This window comes from Canis lupus, chromosome 20, assembly GCF_003254725.2.
Source record: "Canis lupus dingo isolate Sandy chromosome 20, ASM325472v2, whole genome shotgun sequence".
Classification (NCBI taxonomy): domain Eukaryota; kingdom Metazoa; phylum Chordata; class Mammalia; order Carnivora; family Canidae; genus Canis; species Canis lupus.
Genome location: NC_064262.1, coordinates 58,188,738 through 58,208,184, shown reverse-complemented (window position 1 = coordinate 58,208,184; position 19,447 = coordinate 58,188,738). Strand labels below are relative to the sequence as shown.

General features: G+C 65.0%; 1 protein-coding gene across 5 annotated transcripts; it reads right to left on the bottom strand.

Moving 5' to 3' along the window:
* Positions 1 to 11,004: 11,004 nt before the first annotated feature.
* Positions 11,005 to 19,352, bottom strand: LOC112666159 (basic salivary proline-rich protein 2-like). Of its 5 annotated transcripts, none has more exons than XR_004807319.2 (5): positions 19,203 to 19,352; positions 18,466 to 18,574; positions 14,116 to 17,005; positions 13,536 to 13,641; positions 11,005 to 13,159 (listed from the first exon to the last, which is right to left on the bottom strand). XR_004807319.2 is itself a non-coding variant. In XM_025456649.3 (3 exons), exon 1 carries the CDS (start codon positions 17,835 to 17,837, stop codon positions 16,773 to 16,775), a length of 1,065 nt encoding a protein of 354 aa, XP_025312434.3. In that variant the 5' UTR covers positions 17,838 to 18,457; the 3' UTR covers positions 11,005 to 13,175; positions 13,536 to 13,641; positions 14,116 to 16,772. The 5 variants fall into 5 exon arrangements, 2 of the variants coding, with proteins under 2 accessions (XP_025312434.3, XP_025312433.3); XR_004807318.2 differs by having other exon boundaries at positions 14,116 to 17,008; positions 19,203 to 19,351; XR_004807320.2 differs by lacking the exon at positions 18,466 to 18,574 and having other exon boundaries at positions 14,116 to 17,008.
* Between the last annotated feature and the right edge of the window lie 95 nt (positions 19,353 to 19,447).

Here is a 19,447-nt window from a genome sequence, read left to right as displayed (position 1 = left end):
GTAACCAGCCCTGCGATGAATGCCATGGGCTCCCCCACCGTCTCCGCCATGTCAGCCCACTGGTGCCGATGGGCTTGTCCCTCTGTCTACTGGCTCAGGATGTGCGAGGCCCCAGGCCGCACTGACCCACCACTCACACCAATGCTTTCATGGTTCTGGGCTCAGAAGTCCTAAAAACCAGGCGTGGACAGAGCTGGTCTCCCCCGGGGCCCCAGGGAGACCCCCTCCTGCCCCCCCACCTTCCAGAGGCGCCCGCTCCCCGGCCTATGGCCCCTCCTCTGTCCTCACCACCAGCAGCACAGGGTCTGCTCGTTTCTGGGGCTCCCCCCTGCCTCCCTCTTGGGAGGATACCCAGGACCCCAGGGTCACCCCACCTCAGGGCCTCGACCCAGGTCCCCTCTGCCGTGGGAGGCAACACGTCCCAGCTCCAGGCACCAGGACAGGGACTCCTTTGGGGCCGTTATTCCACCTGCCACGCAAGTCTCCTTCTCAATTACCCTGCCCTCGCGTCTGCTCAGGGCCACCCAGGACTGTTGCACGGGCTACATACAAGGCACCCAGCCGAGGTGCAGAAGCCTGGGCTCCCCTGTAACTCCCCCAGCCCGGCCACGCTTCTTTGCAGACAGGCCATGTCCCCTGGGGGCAGCCCCTGGATTGAGACCGTCCCATGGTGGGACCAGCCCTTGTGGTCTCGGGGTCGGAGCCCAGGACGCTCCCAGCACTGTGACCCGCGAAGCTTCCCCGAGACACAATGATGTCCCCTCCCAGCGCGCCTCCCTCTGGGTCTGCCCCCCACACTCTCCTCTGTCCCCGAGCTCTGCTCGGGCCTGAGGGTACCACAGGGATCCCACGCTGGAGGCTGAAAGGGGGCCTTGCGGTCCGGCCCTGTTGCCTGGGGGAAAGGGCCGGCAGTCACGCCCACAGGGCCCCCACACCCCGTCACCCAGGCCGGGGTCCCAGGCACCTATGGTGGGGGTCATGCGACACCCGCCCACCACACCCCCAGCTCCACGCCAGTCCCTCTGCCGCCTGTCGGGCTGTGTCGTGTGCCCCGTGTGTCCGCAGGGGGCTCATTCGGGGGCATGGGAACCACTTAGGCAGAGGTCTGCAGCCCCTGGGGACATGTCATTTGAGGCGCCGTGTGGGTTCCAGATGCCGGGTGCCCGCCGGCCCCGACCCCGCGGTGGTACCCAAGCAGGAGAGACACGTCCTGCTCCCCCAGCCAGGAGCCAAGTGTTTCCTGCACCCCTGGGCCATCTGGTGGGGGAAGACGGGCATGACCCCCCCCGCCATGCCCCTGCCAGGGTGACCAGGGCCAGCAGTGGGGGTCCCTGAATGTGGACGGGGGCAGACGACGCAGTCACAGGAGCACAGTGCAGCCCGACTCACTGACCTTTACGCAACAACAGCAGTTCTGCACCAAGTTAAACACAGAACAACCATGTGACCCAGTGATTCCACTCCTGGGTCTGTGCCCAAGGGAACTGGGATCAGGGACCCCCCCCCCACCAGTCACAGCACCTCGAGTGATGCTCAGCAGGAGAGGCAGCACCAGGTGTCCATCCAGGAGAGTGGGTACACACACGGTGAGGTCTGTCCACACTCGGGATACGACCCGGCCTCGGGGAGGAAGGGACCTCGACACCTTCCCTGCATGAACAGACCCCGAGGACACCAGGCTCAGGGAGGGGACCCAGACCCAGAAGGACACCTCCTGCAGGACCCCACTCCAGAGGAGTCCCGTCCACAGAGACAGAGAGGAGGTGGTGGGAGCCAGGGTGGAGCAGGGGGTGGTCAGTGCTTCCTGGGGACGGGGTCTCCATGTGGGGAGATGGAAGGCTCTGGAGATTGTGGGGGGTGGGTGCACGGCAGGGTGAGTGTGCTCTGTGCCCTGAAGTGTGAGCTTAGAGAGGGCTAAACTGGTAAAATTTGTATTATATGTATTTTACCAAGATTTTTTAAAAGTGAAAGAGAAAGTCTTCACTCTCTAGAAAGCACGCCAAGGCCCTTGGGAACCCCTCAAGGAGGCCCTGTTTCCTCCAGGCGGCCTCCGAGCGCCTCCCTCCCGCAGGACCGCGTGCAGCTCCGGGAGGCAGGACGCGCTGGGCACCGGGAAACCTGCGGGGGCCCTGGGAGCGGCGGGAGCTCGGGTCCCTGCGGCCGCGCCAGCAGCACGCCTGCCCGGAGTCAGCACAGAGGGGACGGGGGGGGGCGCTGCCCCCCGACTTCCCGGCCCCCCTGCCTGCCCGCCTCGGCAGGGACGTGACCCCGCGCTGTCCTCCACCCTCCGACCCGGAGGCACCTGCAGCTCAGCGTGAGCTGGAGAAACCGGGAGGTGACCTGCACGCCCGGGATCAAGGGAAGCCCTTCTCACCGGGATGAGGGGCGCCGGGACCCTCCTGAGAAACAGGCGACCCTACTGCACCAGCATCCAAAGCTCCGACGGTTAAGTGAAGCCCATGAGCGGGCATAGATCACAGGGAGGCCCGTCTGCCATCTGAGCTGGGGGTGCGGCCGCGGGCAAGGGGGGTCACTAACAGCAGGAGCTGGGGGGGGGCTCACCCAGAAATGCTGCACCACTGGGGCTGACCAAGACCTTTTTTTATTAAAACCTGGGATTCTGGGGCAGCCCAGGTGGCTCAGCAGTTTAGCGCCTGCCTTTGGCCCAGGTGTGATCCTGGAGACCCGGGATCAAGTCCCACGTCTGGCTCCCTGCGTGGAGCCTGCTTCTCCCTCTGCCTGGGTCTCTGCACCTCCCCCACCCCGTCTCTCATGAATAAATAAATAAAATCTAAAAAAACAAAAAACAAAAAACCTGGGATTCTGGCTGGTTTCAAGAATTCGCTGTTCCCTGGCCAGGGTGGATCGGGTTTTACGGAGCCGGAGCCCTGCTGGGCCCTGGCCCACGCCCTGAGCCTGCGGAGACGGAGCCCAACTCACAGCAAAGCCCAGATGAACGGAGGCCACGGGCAGGCTGCCCGCTCCCCGCCTGCAGGGTGGCTGCTGTCACGGGTTCACAGGGGCCCCCACATTCACGTCCACCCCGAACCTCAGCCTGTGACCTTCCGTGGAAGCTCTTGCGGGCGTGACTCGTTGCTTCAAGTGAGGCCACGCTGAGTGGGCAGCCTCGGGCTTTCTGCTCCTCAGCGTGCGGGTCCGTGATGCGGGCGGACCCTGGGGTTTCCGGCGCCCGGGGACGTCCCAGCAGGGAGCAAGCGGGGCCGTGGCCTGGCCGTCCGATCGCCACGGCGCCCTGTTCCAGCAGCGGGACGCCTGGGTGCAAGCAGGGCCCGACAGGATCACCCGGGAAGACCGGAGTCTGACATCTTTGGGGGCCGACGTCGGCCCGTGACCGCGTGTGTGCGTGTGCGGGAGGCCCTGGCCAGGCCGTGCGAGGACACTCGACGACCAGGTCACCGCAGGAAGCTTCCTCCCACGGGAGGAACGTTCCGAGTGACAGGAACGACGCGCGCCTCTGGAGCCTTCTGCACTGGGGCGGGGCGGGGGGGGGGGTCCTCATCCCTGACATCTAAGCTTTGCTGAGGCCAGTATCTCATCTAATCGCGCCGATACCCCCGGGCCACAAAGGGACTCACAAGGGTCACACGGCTGCTCAGCGAGGGCTGCACCAGCGGCCGAGGGTCTCTCCGGTCACAAGAAAAACAGACTGAAGCCGACTCAACGCAGAGGCTTTGACAAAACAGGAATTCACAGCTTTGTATAACTAACAAGCCAAAGTAGGGCCGGCTTCAGGCTCAGCTGGTTCTGGGACCCAACCCGGATATCTGGGGTTCCCTTCACTGCTGACAGCCCGGGGATCAAGTCCCCACTCTGCCACGAAACCCTGAGGGATCGCCGGCGCCGCGCCTGTCTTCTCTCAGCCCGGGGTGGGGGTTACCAGGCACCTGGCGTGCGATCCATGGTGAGAAATACCTCCGCTCTCAGCTCTTGTTTCTATTGACCAAGTAAATACATGAATCCCCCCCACCGGACGACCCGGGAGTTGCACACGACTTCCTGGTTTGAAGCGGAGGGAGGTCGTGCACGCTGCCACCAGAGGGCGGCAAGACACAGACAGCGCTGCAGCCGCTCCGCCGCCGGGAGAACCTGCCCTACTGACCCTTGCTAGGTCCCGCTCCTCAGACCGACTGGAGAGGAGCCGCTGGAGGCCAGCCCCGAGGGCCAGCCGGGGTTAGGGCGTCCCAGCCCCACAAAATGCAGACACCCAAGAGGGGAGGGTGGCGGACAGAGGGGCCTTACCAGGGTGTTTCAGAGGAAAACATGCCCTTTATTCACGTTTCTCTGTATTCAAAAACCTTTCCATGGATTTTTTTTCTAGAACATTGAAGTCATTAAAAAAAAAAAAAGTCTGGGGATCCCTGGGTGGCGCAGCGGTTTGGCACCTACCTTTGACCCAGGGCGCGATCCTGGAGACTCGGGGATCGAATCCCACATCGGGCTCCCGGTGCATGGAGCCTGCTTCTCCCTCTGCCTGTGTCTCTGCCTCTCTCTCTCTCTCTCTCTCTGTGACTATCATAAATTAAAAAAAAAAAAAAAAGTCCCCAAAATTGAAAAATAGGCGTTAGCGCTCACGGCGTTATGTCAGGTGTACGGGTGTGACTTTCTTCCAGACTCCCAACAGAACAATTTTGTTTCCCGTCCCGCCTCCGTGAACCCTGTTCCTGCTTGGGGTCCGATGAGCGTCTTGGTCGTGTGCAGACTGCAGAGGGTTGGGGGAACGGGGGAGGGGCTCAGAAGGGGGGACGGGGGGCGGGGGGGCTCCAGGGGCTCCTGCCAGGCCCCCCACCAGCCCCCACTATCCCTCCTTCGCACTAGAACCCCCTCCCCTCCCCGCCATTACCCCTCCAACCAGGCAGAGCCCTGCCAACCCCGGGGCCTTTGCACCTGCTGCACACTCGCCAGGTGGCCCCACCACAAATGCCCTTCAGCGCCCCCCTCAACCCCGTGGAGTCTGGATCTCAGCTGGGCTGCTGTGCACCTCCCTGGGTGGGGGGCAATCATGGGGCGGTGGTGCCGACTGTCCAGGGGCCCCAGACACCCACCAGCCCTGGGGCAGGGCCACCCAGCCGCCCACCGATGCCGTTGGCAGCCACGTTCACGGCCCCCACTTTAAGGAACTGTAAAATTCAAACTGAGCGCTCCCCACCCTGACGTGTACGGTCTGGGGGCATCTCGGACACTCACCAGGTTGAGGAAACGTCACCTCATCAACCCCAGAACACCCGGGCCCCAGGAGAAAGGGCGTCCCCGTTGGCAGTCACCCATCGCCCTCCTCAGCCCCAGGTAACGCGTGTTTATCTCCGACCCTGTGAGTTTGCCCACTTTAGGGACCGCAGGTCCAGGAGCCCTTCGTGGGATGTCGCACCGGGAGCCTCTCCTAACCTGCGCTTTGCCCTCTGACCTTCCTAAAGGCTTATTTGGACAAACCAAGTTGTTCAGAATAAAATATCGCATGTTTTGATTAGAAATAAATCTTACAGGCGAGGAAGCTAACGTATGAGTCATGGGGCGCCGGCCTGCCAACCGCGGCGGCGGGTTTTCCACGCGGAGGGCAGGGGAAGTGAGCTTGGCTGCATCCACGGCGCGGGGGGCGGGGGGAACGTGAAGGTTGCCCAAAGCCGCTCCTGCCGCCAGGGGTGCTCCTGGGGCTAGCCTGGCCTCCCGCAGAGCTGCAGGCGCCGCACCAAGCCCCCATTTGAAGGCCCAAAACCTCGTTTCCCGCCAAGTTGCACGGAAAAGGCTGGGGACAGGGAGGCCCCTGTTTACGTCCCGTGCACGTCGGCTCACCAGTCATTTGTGTGACCACACGGCGCAGAATGCGGGCCTGGCCACCCACAGGGGCCCCAGGACTGGCTCCTGCCCCGGGGTCGCGGGGCTGGCAGGTGCCCGGGTGGGCACGGCAGGCGCTGGCTCCCAGCCTCCCCGGCACGTGGACTGTTCGGGGTCTTGCACGTGCCCCCAGGACGCGGGCAGCCGCGAGAACACCTGCACTGGCTGCTCACAGCAGCGACGGAGGTAGAAACGGACCGAGTGTCCGGCAACGGACAGCACACGGGCACGTCCCCGACCGCCGGCAGGAGCGAGGCCCCCACCCGCCCCGGGGACGGACCCCGAGCCCCCAACGCTCGGGGAGGGAACTGGACACAGCAGGCTCCACGGGGCATGAGCCCACGCATGTGACACGTGCAGGACGGGCTCGTCCACGCACAGAGAGGGGCTGATGGGTCCGGGTTGCTTTTTAGGGGGATGAGATGTTCTGAAGCTAAGAGCGGTGATGGATAAATGCACTAGAGGCCACTGGCTCGTGCTATTTATCTTTTTGTACATAACTGAGAAGCACGTCTTGGGGCGCCCGGCGGGGGAGTCGCGACTCCTCATCTCAGCGTCATGAGCTCAAGCCCCAGCTCGGCTGTAGAGATGACTCAAAAATAAAACCTTTTAAAGAGAGTGTATTGTTGGGGCGCCTGGGGGCTCCGTCGGTGAAGCGTCTGCCTTCAGCTCAGGTCTTGATCCGGGGTCCTGAGGTCCGGGCCCCACGGCCGTCCATCGGGCTCCCTGCTCCTCGGAGAGCTGGCCTTCCCCCCCAGCCCCGACCCCGACCCCGGAGACCCGCAGGCTGCTTCCTATGACCGAGAGCCTCTTAGGGTTTGTCTCCGTGGCTGATCTCACCCTGTTTGGTTTCCCCTCCCTTCCCTCGTGAGCCCGAGTTGTCCATCTGCTCCGCCTGCGGCGACCGCATGGTGCTGGCCTTTCTCTGTCGCCCCCCAGCGTCGTGCCCCGGGCCCCGCCTGCCCACGCGAGCCTTCCTCCCCGCCGGAGGCTGAGCCATACCCACCGTGGCCACGGGGCACGTCTTAGTCCAGCGAGGTTGCAGGGCGCCAAGGCTCCTCCACGGGCGGCTGCCGCTCGGGTCCCCGTGTCCTTTGGGGTGACGCCGGCAGCGCCGTTGCCAGGCCGAGGGGCGCCTGGGCCACCTGGTTGAGGCACCCCCGCCCTGCGCCCCGCGGCCCGGCCTGCGCGCCCCCCGGCCTCCTCGCCGCCACCTGCGTCCCGGCCCCGGCAGGTGGGAGGTGGACCGCCCGTGGCTCTGACCCGCGCTGCCCGGCCGCCGAGGGACGCGGAGCATCCTTCCACGCGTCTGTGGCCACCATGTGAGAAACGTCTCTTTGTTCTTCTGCCCATTTTTAAAATATTTTATAATTTGAGAGAGAGCACGGGATGGGGGGGGCAGAGGGAGACGCAGGCACCTCCGCGCTGAGCGAGGAGCCCGCCGCGGGCTGGACCCCGGGCCCGGAGATCAGGACCCGAGCCGAGGGCACATGCTCCCCCTGACCACCCGCCGGGCGTCCCTCTGCCCGTCTCCTAATCAGGTGCCACATCCAGACTGAGCCTTAGGAGAGCCCTGCTTCTCAGTACCCCCTTTTTTAAAAATAGACTTTTTTTTTGAATATTTTATTTACTTATGAAAGACACACAGAGAGAGAGAGAGAGAGGCAGAGACCCAGGCAGAGGGAGAAGCAGGCTCCATGCAGGGAGCCCCACGGGGGACTCGATCTCGGGTCTCCAGGACCAGGCCCCAGGCTGAAGGTGGCACCAAACCGCTGAGCCATCCGGGCTGCCCTAGACTTTATTTTTTTAAAAGATTTTAGTTTTTTAATCTCTACCCCCAACACGGGGCTCGAGCCCACGGCCCCGAGATCAAGGGTCAGGCGCTGCACTGACCGAGCCTGCGGTGGCCCCTGGACGTCATCTTTTGAGCACATTTCTAGGGACACAGGAAGCTAGAGCGGGAGCTGCAGAGAGCTCCCCCCCTCCCCGTTCCCTCCCCGGGTCTCCGTCCGACCTGGCCTGCTGCCTTCGGGACAACTGACGACCGACATCCAGACGTTACCAATCACAGCCTGCAGGTGACCAGGGCTCACCGTTGCTGCTGCACACCCTGTGGGTTCACACGAATGTCACGGACACGGAGCCACCGTCCCTGCATGGCCCAGAGGGGGCCCCGGCCCTACAGACCCCCTGCTGAGCCTGGACAGTCACGGAAGGGCCAAGCCCAGGGGCAGACACAGGTTGTTCAGACCCCACCGCCCCTGAGAGTGAGTCAGTGACTCTGACTCTGAGCCTCAGCCTCCCTGCTGTGGGGACAGGGGTGGGGTGAGAGAGGCCGCCTGGGCTTCTGCCGGCAGGGAGGGGGCACCCAGCACCGCCCTCCCCTCCTCCCTCCCTTCCCACCTTCCCTCCCCTTCTGCTCCCCCCTCCCTCCTCCCAGCATCCTCCCTCTCTGTCCTCCTCCCCTCCTCCCCCTCCACTCCTCTCCTCCCCTCCCCACCCTGCCCCTCCCCTCCCCTCCCTTCCATTTCCCCCCTACTCCAGGCAGGACACACTGGAAAGAAGCCACCAGGGGCAACTACTGATGAGCGGCCACAGGCCCTGGCTCCCCGGCCTGGGGACCCGAGCCTCGGACTCAGGATGGGCCGCAGCACGCGGCCTGGGCAGGTTTTTCCGGCCCACGGAGTCCAAGGTGGCAACTCAGCACGAGGCTGCCCAAACTTGTCCAACTTTCCCAGTTTCGCCCCTGGGCACCCGGCTCTCCAGTGATGAAAACACACCGTGCGGTCTGACGTGTGCGGGGGACGCCCTGACGGTCCCCGCAGGAGGGCCCGGGCCTGACCCAGGCTGCGCTGCGTCCGCAGGAGGGAGCCCCTCGTCGGTGGGAAGACAGCAGAGCTGCAGGACACAAAACAGCCGCTCCTGGGTCGGCACGGCGCTGCCACCGTCCAGAGGGTGCAAACACCCGGCGCTCACCCGCAGCTGGACGGATGCACACGACGTGTCCCCCACACGCGGGAGAGTCCCTGGGCCGCCAACGGGGGCGAGGCCCCCATGCACCACCCCAGGGACGGACCCCGGCCCACGACACTCAGGGAGGGAACCAGACACAGGAGGCCCCACGGGTGTGAGTCCACGTGTGTGACACGTGCAGGATGGGCTCGTCCACGCACAGGGAGGGGGCGATGGAATGTTCCAGAACTAAATAGAAGGCATGGTTGCACAATACACTCAATGTAACAAATGCCACTGAATTGTTCACTTAAAATGGTTAATTCTGGGATCCCTGGTGGCTCAGCAGTTGAGCGTCTGCCTTCGACCCAGGGTGTGACCCCAGGGTCCTGGGATCGAGTCCTGCATTGGGCTCCCTACAGGGAGGCTGCTTCTCCCTCTGCCTGTGTCTCTGCCTCTCGCTCTCGGTCTCTCATGAATAAATAAATAAAATCTTAAAAAAAAAAAAAGGTTCATTCTACATTATGCAGATTTCTCCTCAATCTGGGCAAACACAGGAATCCAGCTGACAGCAGCGTTCCTCCCAGGTGGGGGCCCAGGGCCCCCCCGCCCCCGCATCAAGAGCATGAGCACCTACTGGGCGCCTAAACCAGGACCCAATTCTCTGATTTCCCAAGAACAATCTCATCTCCAGAACCTCCGCTGAGGTCTGGAGGCCTGATGGATGTTACCTGTTTTTGCCCTAATTCTCTTTCCAGGAGGTGGTCGGGGTCACACAGTGAGGGCTCGGGACCCTGACTGGCCAACAGCAGGACCCCAGGTCAGGGGATCTCCGGGGACCCGGCCCCTGAACTCTGCGGGAGGTGACCCATGCCCAGGGTCAGAGACACCAGCAGGGTCTGGGCAACCAAACGGCTCTACCATCACCCCCAGATCCTCCCCGGGCGCTCTCAGGCCCCCTCCCAGAGCACAGCCGGGGCCTCCCCGGGCCGCTTCCCCCGTGGCCACGAGGCGCCCGCTACCAGCGCTGGGGACAGAGACACGGGCGCTCCGTTCCCAGCGGGGGCCGCGGGGCCTCAGGACGGCGCCGAGAGCGGCGTGGGGTCAGAGCCGGGGGGCGGCAGGCCCAGGGCTGAGCCAGTCGCCCCCGCGGGAGGATCTGCAGCAAACTATCGGCTCGTCACAAGCTGCCCTCCAGGACCCGCGACAAGGCCCTGCCCAACCTGCCCGCACCCGCCACCTGCTGCTGCCTTTGCTTTGCAGCCTCCCACCCCGTGACTCGAGGGCTGTCCCCGGGGACGCCAGGTCCCTGGGTGTGAGGTCAGGAACCTGCTTCACCTCTTCACTTGAACTGTGCAGACCTTCTGGAAAGACACCGCTGCTGTGCGGCCTTGTAGCGGCCTCCAGACCAGGGGGTGGGGGGGGCTCAGTGCCTGCCTCGGTTTCCTCGCCCGGGAGCCTGGCGTCCACGCCGTGTCCCTCCCCTCCCCCCAGTCTGGCCTGCAGGCGGCCCAGAGGGGAGGGCAGCGGCGAGGCCCTGCAAGGGGACCTGGGGCCAGCCGAGCTCTCCAAGGAAAAGGGCTCCTGGGGGGGGGCGAGGGGATGCAGCCCGCAGGGTGCTGGAATGTTCTGCTGGTGGTCCTAGGGCTGCGCTCAAGTCCCCGCAGAATCCCGGAATCCCGAAGGAAAACGGAATTCCTGGCCTGGCGGCTCTAATTTAAAACAAACAAACAAACTGTGGCCAGAGGAGGAATGCCAGGCATGCGCGTCTCCCCTCAGGCTCCCCCCAGGCCCCCCAGGCCCTCCCAGGCCCTGGCAGAGCAAAGAAAATGATTAAGGAAACACCCAACACCCATCAGAACTGCCCCCCCCCCCAGTCCTCGAGAAGCAGCCATGTGGGGGCCGCGTCGGGCCTCTCTGCGGGGACGGGGCCTGGGCAGGGATCCTCGAGGCTTGAATTCTGCGCGGTCCCGGGGAAATCGAGCCCCCGCGGAAGGTTCCAGAGATGAGTCTCACAGGAAGAAATAACCAAGAATTTACAGGTTGTTGGAGACCTACGGGCATTTCGAAAACCGTGTCTCGGAAGCCTTGGCCTGGTGGCGACCCGGCCCCGCCGCCCCGCCGGAACCCCGCACAATATCTGGAAATGACACAAGAACATTCCAGAGGCCAGACGCTGTGCTCTGGAGATAAACACAAACATCTCAGTACGTTCGTTTTTACTGTTGGGACCTATTTTATCTTCAGCAAAAAGGAAATCTCCAAGAAAACAAGGGGAGATAGAAGCTGACAGGGTCTGCACCTGCCCACTTGATTCTAGAATTTTCCACCAGGAGAATGTCTAGGATTTTAAACCAGATGGAGGGGATCCCTGGGTGGCTCAGCGGTTTAGCTCCGCCTTTGGCCCAGGGCGTGATCCTGGAGTCCTGGGATCGAGTCCTGCATCGGCTCCCTGCATGGAGCCTGCTTCTCCCGCCTCCTGTGTCTCTGCCCCTCTCTCTCTCTGTATCTATCATGAATAAATAAATAAAAAATCTTTAAAAAAATAAAAAAATTAAAAATTAAATAAACAAAATCTTAAAAAAATAAAAAAACCAGGTCAACTGGACAGAGATGCTTGGGACAGGAGATGAAATATAGCTTTCCTTAAAAAATAAGGATGGGGGGGATCCCTGGGTGGCGCAAGGGTTAGCGCCTGCCTTTGGCCCAGGGTGCGATCCTGGAGTCCCAGGATCGAATCCCAATTCGGGCTCCCGGTGCATGGAGCCTTCTTCTCCCTCTGCCTGTGTCTCTGCCTCTCTCTCTCTCTCTCTCTCTGTGACTATCATAAATAAATAAAAATTAAAAAAAAATAAGGATGGGGCATCTGGGGGCTCTGTCGGTTGTGTGTCCACCTTCAGCTCAGGTCATGATTCCAGGGTCCTGGGGTCCAGTCCCACGTCAGGCTCCCTGCTCAGGGGGGCGTCTGCTTCTATCTCTGCCTCTGCCCCTGCTCGTGCTCTCTCTGTCTCGTCTTTCAAATAAATAAATATGCACACACAATCTTTTAAAAACATAAGGACATCGGATTTTAGGGAAAGAGACTGTCAGCTCAGTCCTGGGTTCTTCTTGTTTGCTGAGCTTTGCTGTTCAGATAGGAAGGCTCTTGGCTGTTGGGCCAGTGGGAGGGAGCGGCCGAGGTGCCGGGCCCTGCAGAATGCGGGGCCAGGCCCAGTGGAGATGCGTGTGCGCTGAGCGGCGCCCACTTAGGGCCGCCTGCCACCCAGCCAGTCGTGAGCGGGTGCGAGAGGCCAGGTAGGCCGGCACGTGTGAGCGGCCGCAGTGGGAAGTGTGGGCTGGCGGGGGGAGGCACGGCTGTCACACCCCACGACATACACGTCTCCTGGAGCCTCCGAGCGGGGAGACGGAAGGTTCTGGAGACGGATGGTGGGGCCCCTTACACGACAGCCTGAGCGCGTGTAGAGATGGTGAAGGGGATAAACTCTATGCGACGTGTATTGTGCCACGATTTCCTTAAAAAAATGACGTTTCAGAAGGATTGTTGGCGTCATCCAGGAAGTTTCAGGACACGCGATGCGCAGAAGGGAGAACGGAGGAGATCCTTCTGATCGACGAAACATGTGTCCCCTTGGTGAGCGGAATAAAGTTCCAGGACGCAGGGACGCCCGGGGGGCTCAGCGGTTAGCGCCGCCTTCGGCCCAGGGCGTGATCCCGGGTACCCGGGATCGAGTCCCACATCGGGCTCCCTGCGTGGAGCCTGCTTCTCCCTCTGCCTGGGTCTCTGTCTCTCTCTCTGTGTCTCTCATGGATAAATAAATAAAATCTTAAAAAAAAAAGTTCCAAAACGCAAACTTTTACTTAAAGACGTAGTTGTCTGCGGGAGAGCACGGGTGTGAGCGGCGGGCTGGGGGCGCGGGGCTCCGTCCCTCCATCCCCCGAGACCCCCAGATGCTGACTGTAACCGGCTCCGGGTGGGAGCCTGGGCCCGGCCAGCTGGGTGGGTGCACGGGAAGCGCCCACGGCCTCCGAGGACACACGTGCCGGCCGCTCCTGCTCTTCCCCACGTCTAACCTGCACAGGGAGCATCTAACCCTGGAGAAAACAGGGGAACACCCCAGGAAGGACGGGGAGCCCCCCCCAGGGACCTAGACACGCATGTGCAGGGACGCACATGCCTCCGGCCTCGGCCTCCAGGGGCGCAGCTGCTGCTCTTCCCACATCCCGCAGGGTGGGCGACTCCGGCCTTGGATCCCCTGCGAGTCACCTGCCCCGGGGGGTGGCGGGGCCTGTGCACCGGGGTCCACGTAGCTTCCCCCTGTGGGCGTCCTTCCATGAGCTCGCTGGTCCCTCGTTCAACCTCGGTGCAGAAACACCTATTTAGAGCCGCACAGGAGTCTGGGGCCAGCGGTGGCCCTGCCCTCCCCTTCCCTCCCCGCTGTGCCCCACCCAGGCAGCCTTGAGCACTCGCCCCCTGGGAGGAGCGCCCAAGCAGCCGCCACCCCTCAGCCCTGTGGAGCCACAGCAGCTGGGGATGCAGCATCTCTCCCCCCAGGGAGCGAGGCCTGTGCATCCGCTGCCCGCAGGCCGGGGACCCAGAGGGGGGCCAGGTGGGGGCCCGGGGCCAGGGGAGCTGCTGCCCACGGCCAGGGATCAGGTATCTGTTTCCCGCTATAAACTATTGATGCCGCGATGTCACCAGCAAGAGGCTTACGGTCTCGGGTTTCATACGTTACCTGTTATGAGGCTCGAGGCCACTGTGCCTTCTGCCCCAGAATCCCGCGGGCTGGCGGGGGTGGGGGGGATGCTCCCTTCTCTGTGCCTGGATCCTTCCAGAAGTAGCTTTTTTTTTTTTTTTAAATATTTTATTTATTCCTGAGAGACACAGAGCGAGGCAGAGACACAGGCAGAGGGAGAAGCAGGCTCCGTGCGGGGAGCCCGACGCGGGACTCGATCCCGGGACCCCAGGGTCACAACCTGGGCCCAAGGCGGCTGCTCCACCACGGAGCCCCCCAGGGCGCCCCCAGAAGTAGCTTCTTGCCAGGGTCGCACGTCCCTGACACGGAGGCAGCGTGACCGCAGAGAACACGGTGGGGGGGCTGAGCAGCACCCACCCCGTCCACGGCAGGGGCGCATCCACGCCAGCCAGGGGGGTCAGGGGGCCCTTTCAGGGGCAGGGTGATGAAGCCGCGGAGGGCCACAGCGGGGCCGGGGGCTGCTCCCCAGGGAGCGGGTGGCAGGGCTGTGGTCCCCCGGGTGCCCGTGACCCTGCGGACAGGCGGCTGGCGGGTGAACAGGTGGCGCGGGATCGCTTACCGCCCGGCTCACGTTCCCTCCGCGGGATCGAGACATCTTCCTTTTCATGAATTTTGCAGGGGCCGCGGAAGCAGGCGGCTCCCCTGTCACGTCAGGGCCGCCGTCCGCCTGCCCAGCCCCGCAGTCCCGTGGGCGTAGCGTGGTCCCCGCGTTTCCAGGGAGCGACGACACACGTCTTCGGGTCGGGGCAGGAGGCCGGGCTCCTTCCTGGGGTGGGGCGGGCAGTGGGCCGGTGCCCTGGTGCCCTCGGGCCGGGCTCGCGGCTGCTCCCCCCATCTGCGCCACGTCAGCCCGTGCTTCTCCCGGCCTCTGGGTCCACAGTCGCCTCACGAGGTCGCCAGCCATCCTCGGGGCCACCCCGCTCGGCGGGACCTCGGTCTGACCCACTTCCAAATAAGGTCGCGGTGACGGGCGCTGGAGGTCAGGATGTGGACACACCTGGGGGCAGGACCTCCCCCACCGCAGCCCTCCGCGCCTCCCCGTGCACCCCCCTTCCTGCCTCTGTGTCGCGGCGGCCACTTCCTGTGGGGCCGTCACAGCTGCCAAGGGTCGCTGCCCTGGCTCCGTGCGTCGTCCACGTCCTGCGGCCCGGCCGACATCCCACGCAGGCGCCAAGTCTCCAGCCTGCGGCTCCGCCATCCTCACCTTGACAGAGACAGCCCAGCCCAGGCCTGGGTGCCGCGAGGGGGGCCCTGGGACAGGGGGACACGGGCGCCGAGGGGGCGGCAGCAGGAACGCCAGGCGTGGAGGACGGGAGCCCCGGACAGGGCCGCGGGGAACGTCCTCCGAGGTTCCTTAAAGGTGAAGCACAGAGCGCCCCCCGGGACCCAGGACTCCCCTCCCCGGCGTCTGTCACGGGCTGGTTGTGTCCCCCCAACCCCAGGCTGCTGCAGTCCCCACCCCGCACCATGAGGGGACCCGATGGAACCTTCTGGAATTGACCCCTGGGACGCTGCACACCTTGGGGATGGACTAGAGCCGATACGACTGGCGAACTGCGGTCTCTGTGTCTCCACGGGCGCATCCCCAACAGACCCAGGGACCCCCTGCCCGCCGCCCCCAAGGGCGACCCCTCCTGACCCAGGCCGTACCCGACCCTTGCGCTTCTCTCGTCCTCCCACGGCCTCCCAGGGCTCTGTGTTCTCCTGGTCCGCCCGCTCAGGGGGTCTTCAGGGGGACGGCCCCCGCGCGGGAGTCGTGGTGGCCGTGGACCACCGTCCGCGTGCTTCCCTCCCCGTGCGGCCGCCCCTCCCCCCCCCATCTAGCCCAGGCCGCCCTCGCCTGCCTCTGGGACCCTGTACGGCCCGAGGCTGCCGTTCCCTCTGCCTCTGATGCTGTTCCTTCCACTCAGCCCCTCGGGACGATGTCCAGCGACGGGGACCCCAAGGCCGCGCCCTCCCCTGGTGACCGTGCGGCCTCCAGAGCCTACGGCTGCCGAGTCAGCGTGCACCCCGCCATGGTCAGCACGACACACCCCGTGGGGCCGGCGACCAGCTTGCCGGGTGCTGCGGGTCAAACCCGGGCCCCGTTCTTCAGGATTGTGGGTTTGCGAAGTCGCCCCCGCCCTGGAGCTCGTGCGCGGGTATCCGCAGACGGATCTCTAAGATCCCCTGGAACGTTTGTCCGGGTCACTGTCACTCGATCTTCCTGGCGGGTTTGTGGTCACTCCGGGCGCTCCCTGGGCAGCGTCAGCGGGGGGAGGCCCGGCCCGGCCGCCCCGTGTCAGCCCCGGGGGCAGAGGAGGGCTCTTCCTTCCTCCTTTCCGTTTTTAAAAATTCTATTTATCTACTTCTCTGAGAGAGGAGGAGAGCGAGCTGAGCCAGGAGCCTGACGTGGGGCTCAACCCCAGGACCCCGGGACCCCGGGACCGTGACCTGAGCCGAAGCAGCCACCCCACGACGGAGCTCTGGGGCGGAGCAGCCCCTCCCGAGGCTTCCGGAGGCTGAGTGTTTCGCGTGTCTGTGGGCGATCGTGCTTCACGGTGACCCCTAGGGCTCCGGGCCTCGTGACAGCCGCGATGCGCCTTTTGGGGAAGACGCATGTGTTGGGGGCACTTTGTCCCTCGGTGCTGCTGCCTGGGGCTGGACGCCCAGGAATCAGTAACGTGAGCCACACGGGGCGTCTTTACATGGAGACGCTCGAGACGGTGGGCAGGGGACAGGCTGTGGCTCGGCCATCGGGGACCGCGGGCCACGCGCGTGCCAACAGCGAGCCCACGGGATTTTCTCCGTCGAGTTTTCCCCGAGCTCCACCTTAGGGAGAGCGAAGCGTGCGGGTCCCAAAGCCTCCGAGGCCGATGGCCCGAGCGCCCCTGGGCGCCGCCTGCTAAGCCACTTGCTGCTCACCGAGCGCTGCCCGGGGCTCTGGTCGCAGCTGGTCACTGGTCTGAACGCATTTGTCCTGGGCACATACCGGGGTGCTCGGCCGGTGTCGCGGGGACGGGGACGGGACGGGACGCAGGCAACCCCGTGAGGGGACACCACACCGTCCCGCGGGCTCACCCCCCCCCCCCACGGCCCTTGAGCTTCACACGCAGGGTTTCTGAAAAGCAGCTTTATTACCCGAGACTCGCACCCTCGCTGCTCGCCGGCCGGCCTGCGCTCCCCTGGCTTTCCGGAGTGTGCACCCGTCGGCACAATCAGGGGCGATGTGTCGTCTCAACACCGGGAAAGAAATCCTGGCCGCCAGCCGTCACCCCCCGCCCCTGCCCAGCCCCCTGAGCCCCTGCACGTGTCACACGTGTGGTCTTCACCCCGTGGGGCCTCCAGCGTCTGGTTCCCTCCCTGAGCATTGTGGGCCGGGGTCCATCCCTGGGGTGGCGTGGGCGCCTCGCTCCTGCTCGAGGCCGGGGACGTGTCCGTGCATGGGGGACATATGTGTCTCCGTTTACCTGCTGGAGGACATGGGTCCTTGCACTTTTTGGTCAAGGCCTGAGGCTGCGGGCAGCGTGGGGCACACCCTGAGGAGCGCAGCCGCTGCGTCGGGGGGCTCCAGGCGGACCCCGCGGAGGACCCCTCTGCAGCACCCACTCCCCAGGGGGAGCCGCCTGGGTCCCGCCTCGTATTGGCTGAGACGCTCAGGCCGCTCCCCGACCTCTGTGTTTGGGGAAAGGAAATGAAAGTATTTCCTAGCGGAGGATTAAATAGTTGCGACAGGAAAGGGTGCGGGAGGTGGCCAGCGGAGCTCAGGCCCCTGGGCGGCAGGGACGGGCTGCATCTGGGAGGAGACCGAGAGGCGTCCCGGACGATCCGAGGGAAGGACTCGCAGGGATGGGGTCCCCCTGGGGCTGGGGCCTGCACGGGGCCTGGCAGGGGACGGGGAGGAAGAGGCCGAGATGGAGGAGGAGGATGGGCCGGCAGCCTGGGGCCTGGGGCGCAGGACCCCAGCCCAGGGCCATCATCGGGCCCAGTAAGGCATTCCGGTGGCGCCTCCCAGCTCCCCGGGGTCCAGGCGAGGCTCCAGGCCACCCACGGGGGCAGGGGTGGGGCTGCAGCCCGGGGCAGCCGGTTTGATCCCCCAGCCCACACCCTGTCCCCTGCCCTGCCCCCCACCCAACCGCCTTCATAATCCAGGCGCCAGTAAACAAACACGGGAATAAATATTCTGAAACTATTAACTGTTTCCAAGTGAAACAGGGGAAAGCCCGCAGGAGGACTGGCCGGGTCCTGCCTCTTGGTTTCCACAAAGGAGTAAACTGAGGCACTGCACCCCCCCACCCCCATCTGATCTGAAAAGAGGAATGGGGCCGAGCAGGCCCCCTGTTCCCCGGAGATGCAGGCCCTCCCCACCCTCCGCGCCCCAGGCCGGCTCCTCCCTCCCCGGCTCCTGCCCTGCAGAGGAGCCAAGGAACACAAGGTGATCCCACATCCACCGTCGCCCTAAATCATTAATGAGGGAAGCAGCTGGCGGGCAAGGCTGGGGGGGGGGAGGCCGGGCGGCTCCTGCAGTGGGGGGGGCACCCATCCGACTCGCCCGAGCGGGCACCGAGTGTGGGGACCCCGAGCCCCCCGCCCCGCCCGGGCACCAGGCATCCCTTCCTACGGGGCAGGGGGACACACCTGTGCCACACGCCTCCCAGCCCCTGGATTCCCGACCCTGGTCGTCAGTGTGGGTTCGCACCCGCGCCCCCAGCCGTGTCACCTCGGCGTTCCAGGCCCACCCAGGGGCGGCCTGACGCCCGTGGGCCTCCCTCTGCAGCCGTCCGGCCGCCCTAACCCTGGCCTGAGTTCGAGTTTCCGTCGGGAAGCCCGGCGCGTTGCGAGAGGGCTCATCCTCAATGGGGGGGGGGGCGGCGGCTCCTGCTAGGGGAACTTTGGCAAAGGCCCTGGGGCAGCGGCGCAGGACCCGTACATCAGGGCGCCCGGGGCGAGGGGCCTGCCGGGCTGCAAGGTGGCCTCGGGCTTCCTCCAAGTGGGTTTTAACACGACTCTGAGTCCAGTCGCTCCCCGGCCCCCGTGCCCTAGAGAAGGAAGACGGGCGGTGCTGCTGGCGGCCCCGCAAGCCAGCTCCCAGGGGAGCCCGTGGGGGGGGGGAGCAGATCCCCCGGATCCTCCGGGACATTCCCGGTTAGCGACCCTGGGCTCCAGATGCGCTCGGCGCGGCGAGGTTTGGGCCCGGCCGGGAGGCCTCGGTGCAGGGAGCGGCGGCCCCAGGACCTTGGCACCGCCCGCGGCGCCGACGTGCAGGGGTGTCCTGCGCTCGGGCCCCCCGAGGCCTGCACCCCTGCGCGGCGTGGACGTCCCCTGGCCGCAGGGACGGAGATGCTCCCCTCCCTGCAAGTGCCCGGCCCCGGGGCGACCCCTGAGCACCGAGGTCAGCAGCGCAAACGGAGCCGCGGCCCAGCCCGGGCGGCGCTCGGCCGCCTCCACCGCCCCGCGAGCCGCTTCCCCGCGAGCAAGGGCTCAGCCGCGAGCAGCCCTCTCGGCCACGTGCCCAAAAGCAAGATGGAACCCGCAGGTTCCCTGCCCGACCCCAAGATGGCGACGCACCGCCCTCTACCCTCACGCCCGTGGACGACCCCTGCCCGTTTGCAAGATGGCGGCCGCCTGGGGGAAAGCACGCTTCCCGCCGCCTGACTCGCCACGTACCCACTCTCAAGATGGCTTCTCCCGCAGAGCCGCCCGCAGGCGAGCCGTCCGCTCACTGGCCTACGCTCGGGGATATGGTCCCGCCTTCTCTCCCCTCCCCCGTCTCCACGGGTCGTTTCCGCCTCGAGCCTTGACGGACGGCCGACTGCCCCAATGGCCGCCCGCCATTCCCCTTGGCCCCGCCCCCCTCGCGACGTCCTGGCCATTGAGAGGTGCCGGCTGGGGCCCGCGGCGCCCGCCCCGCC

Excerpts from the sequence above, each read along its gene's own strand:
- LOC112666159 (XM_025456649.3), bottom strand. The coding sequence starts at position 17,837 with ATGGGGGTGGGGGGGTGCAGTGCCTCAGTTTACTCCTTTGTGGAAACC.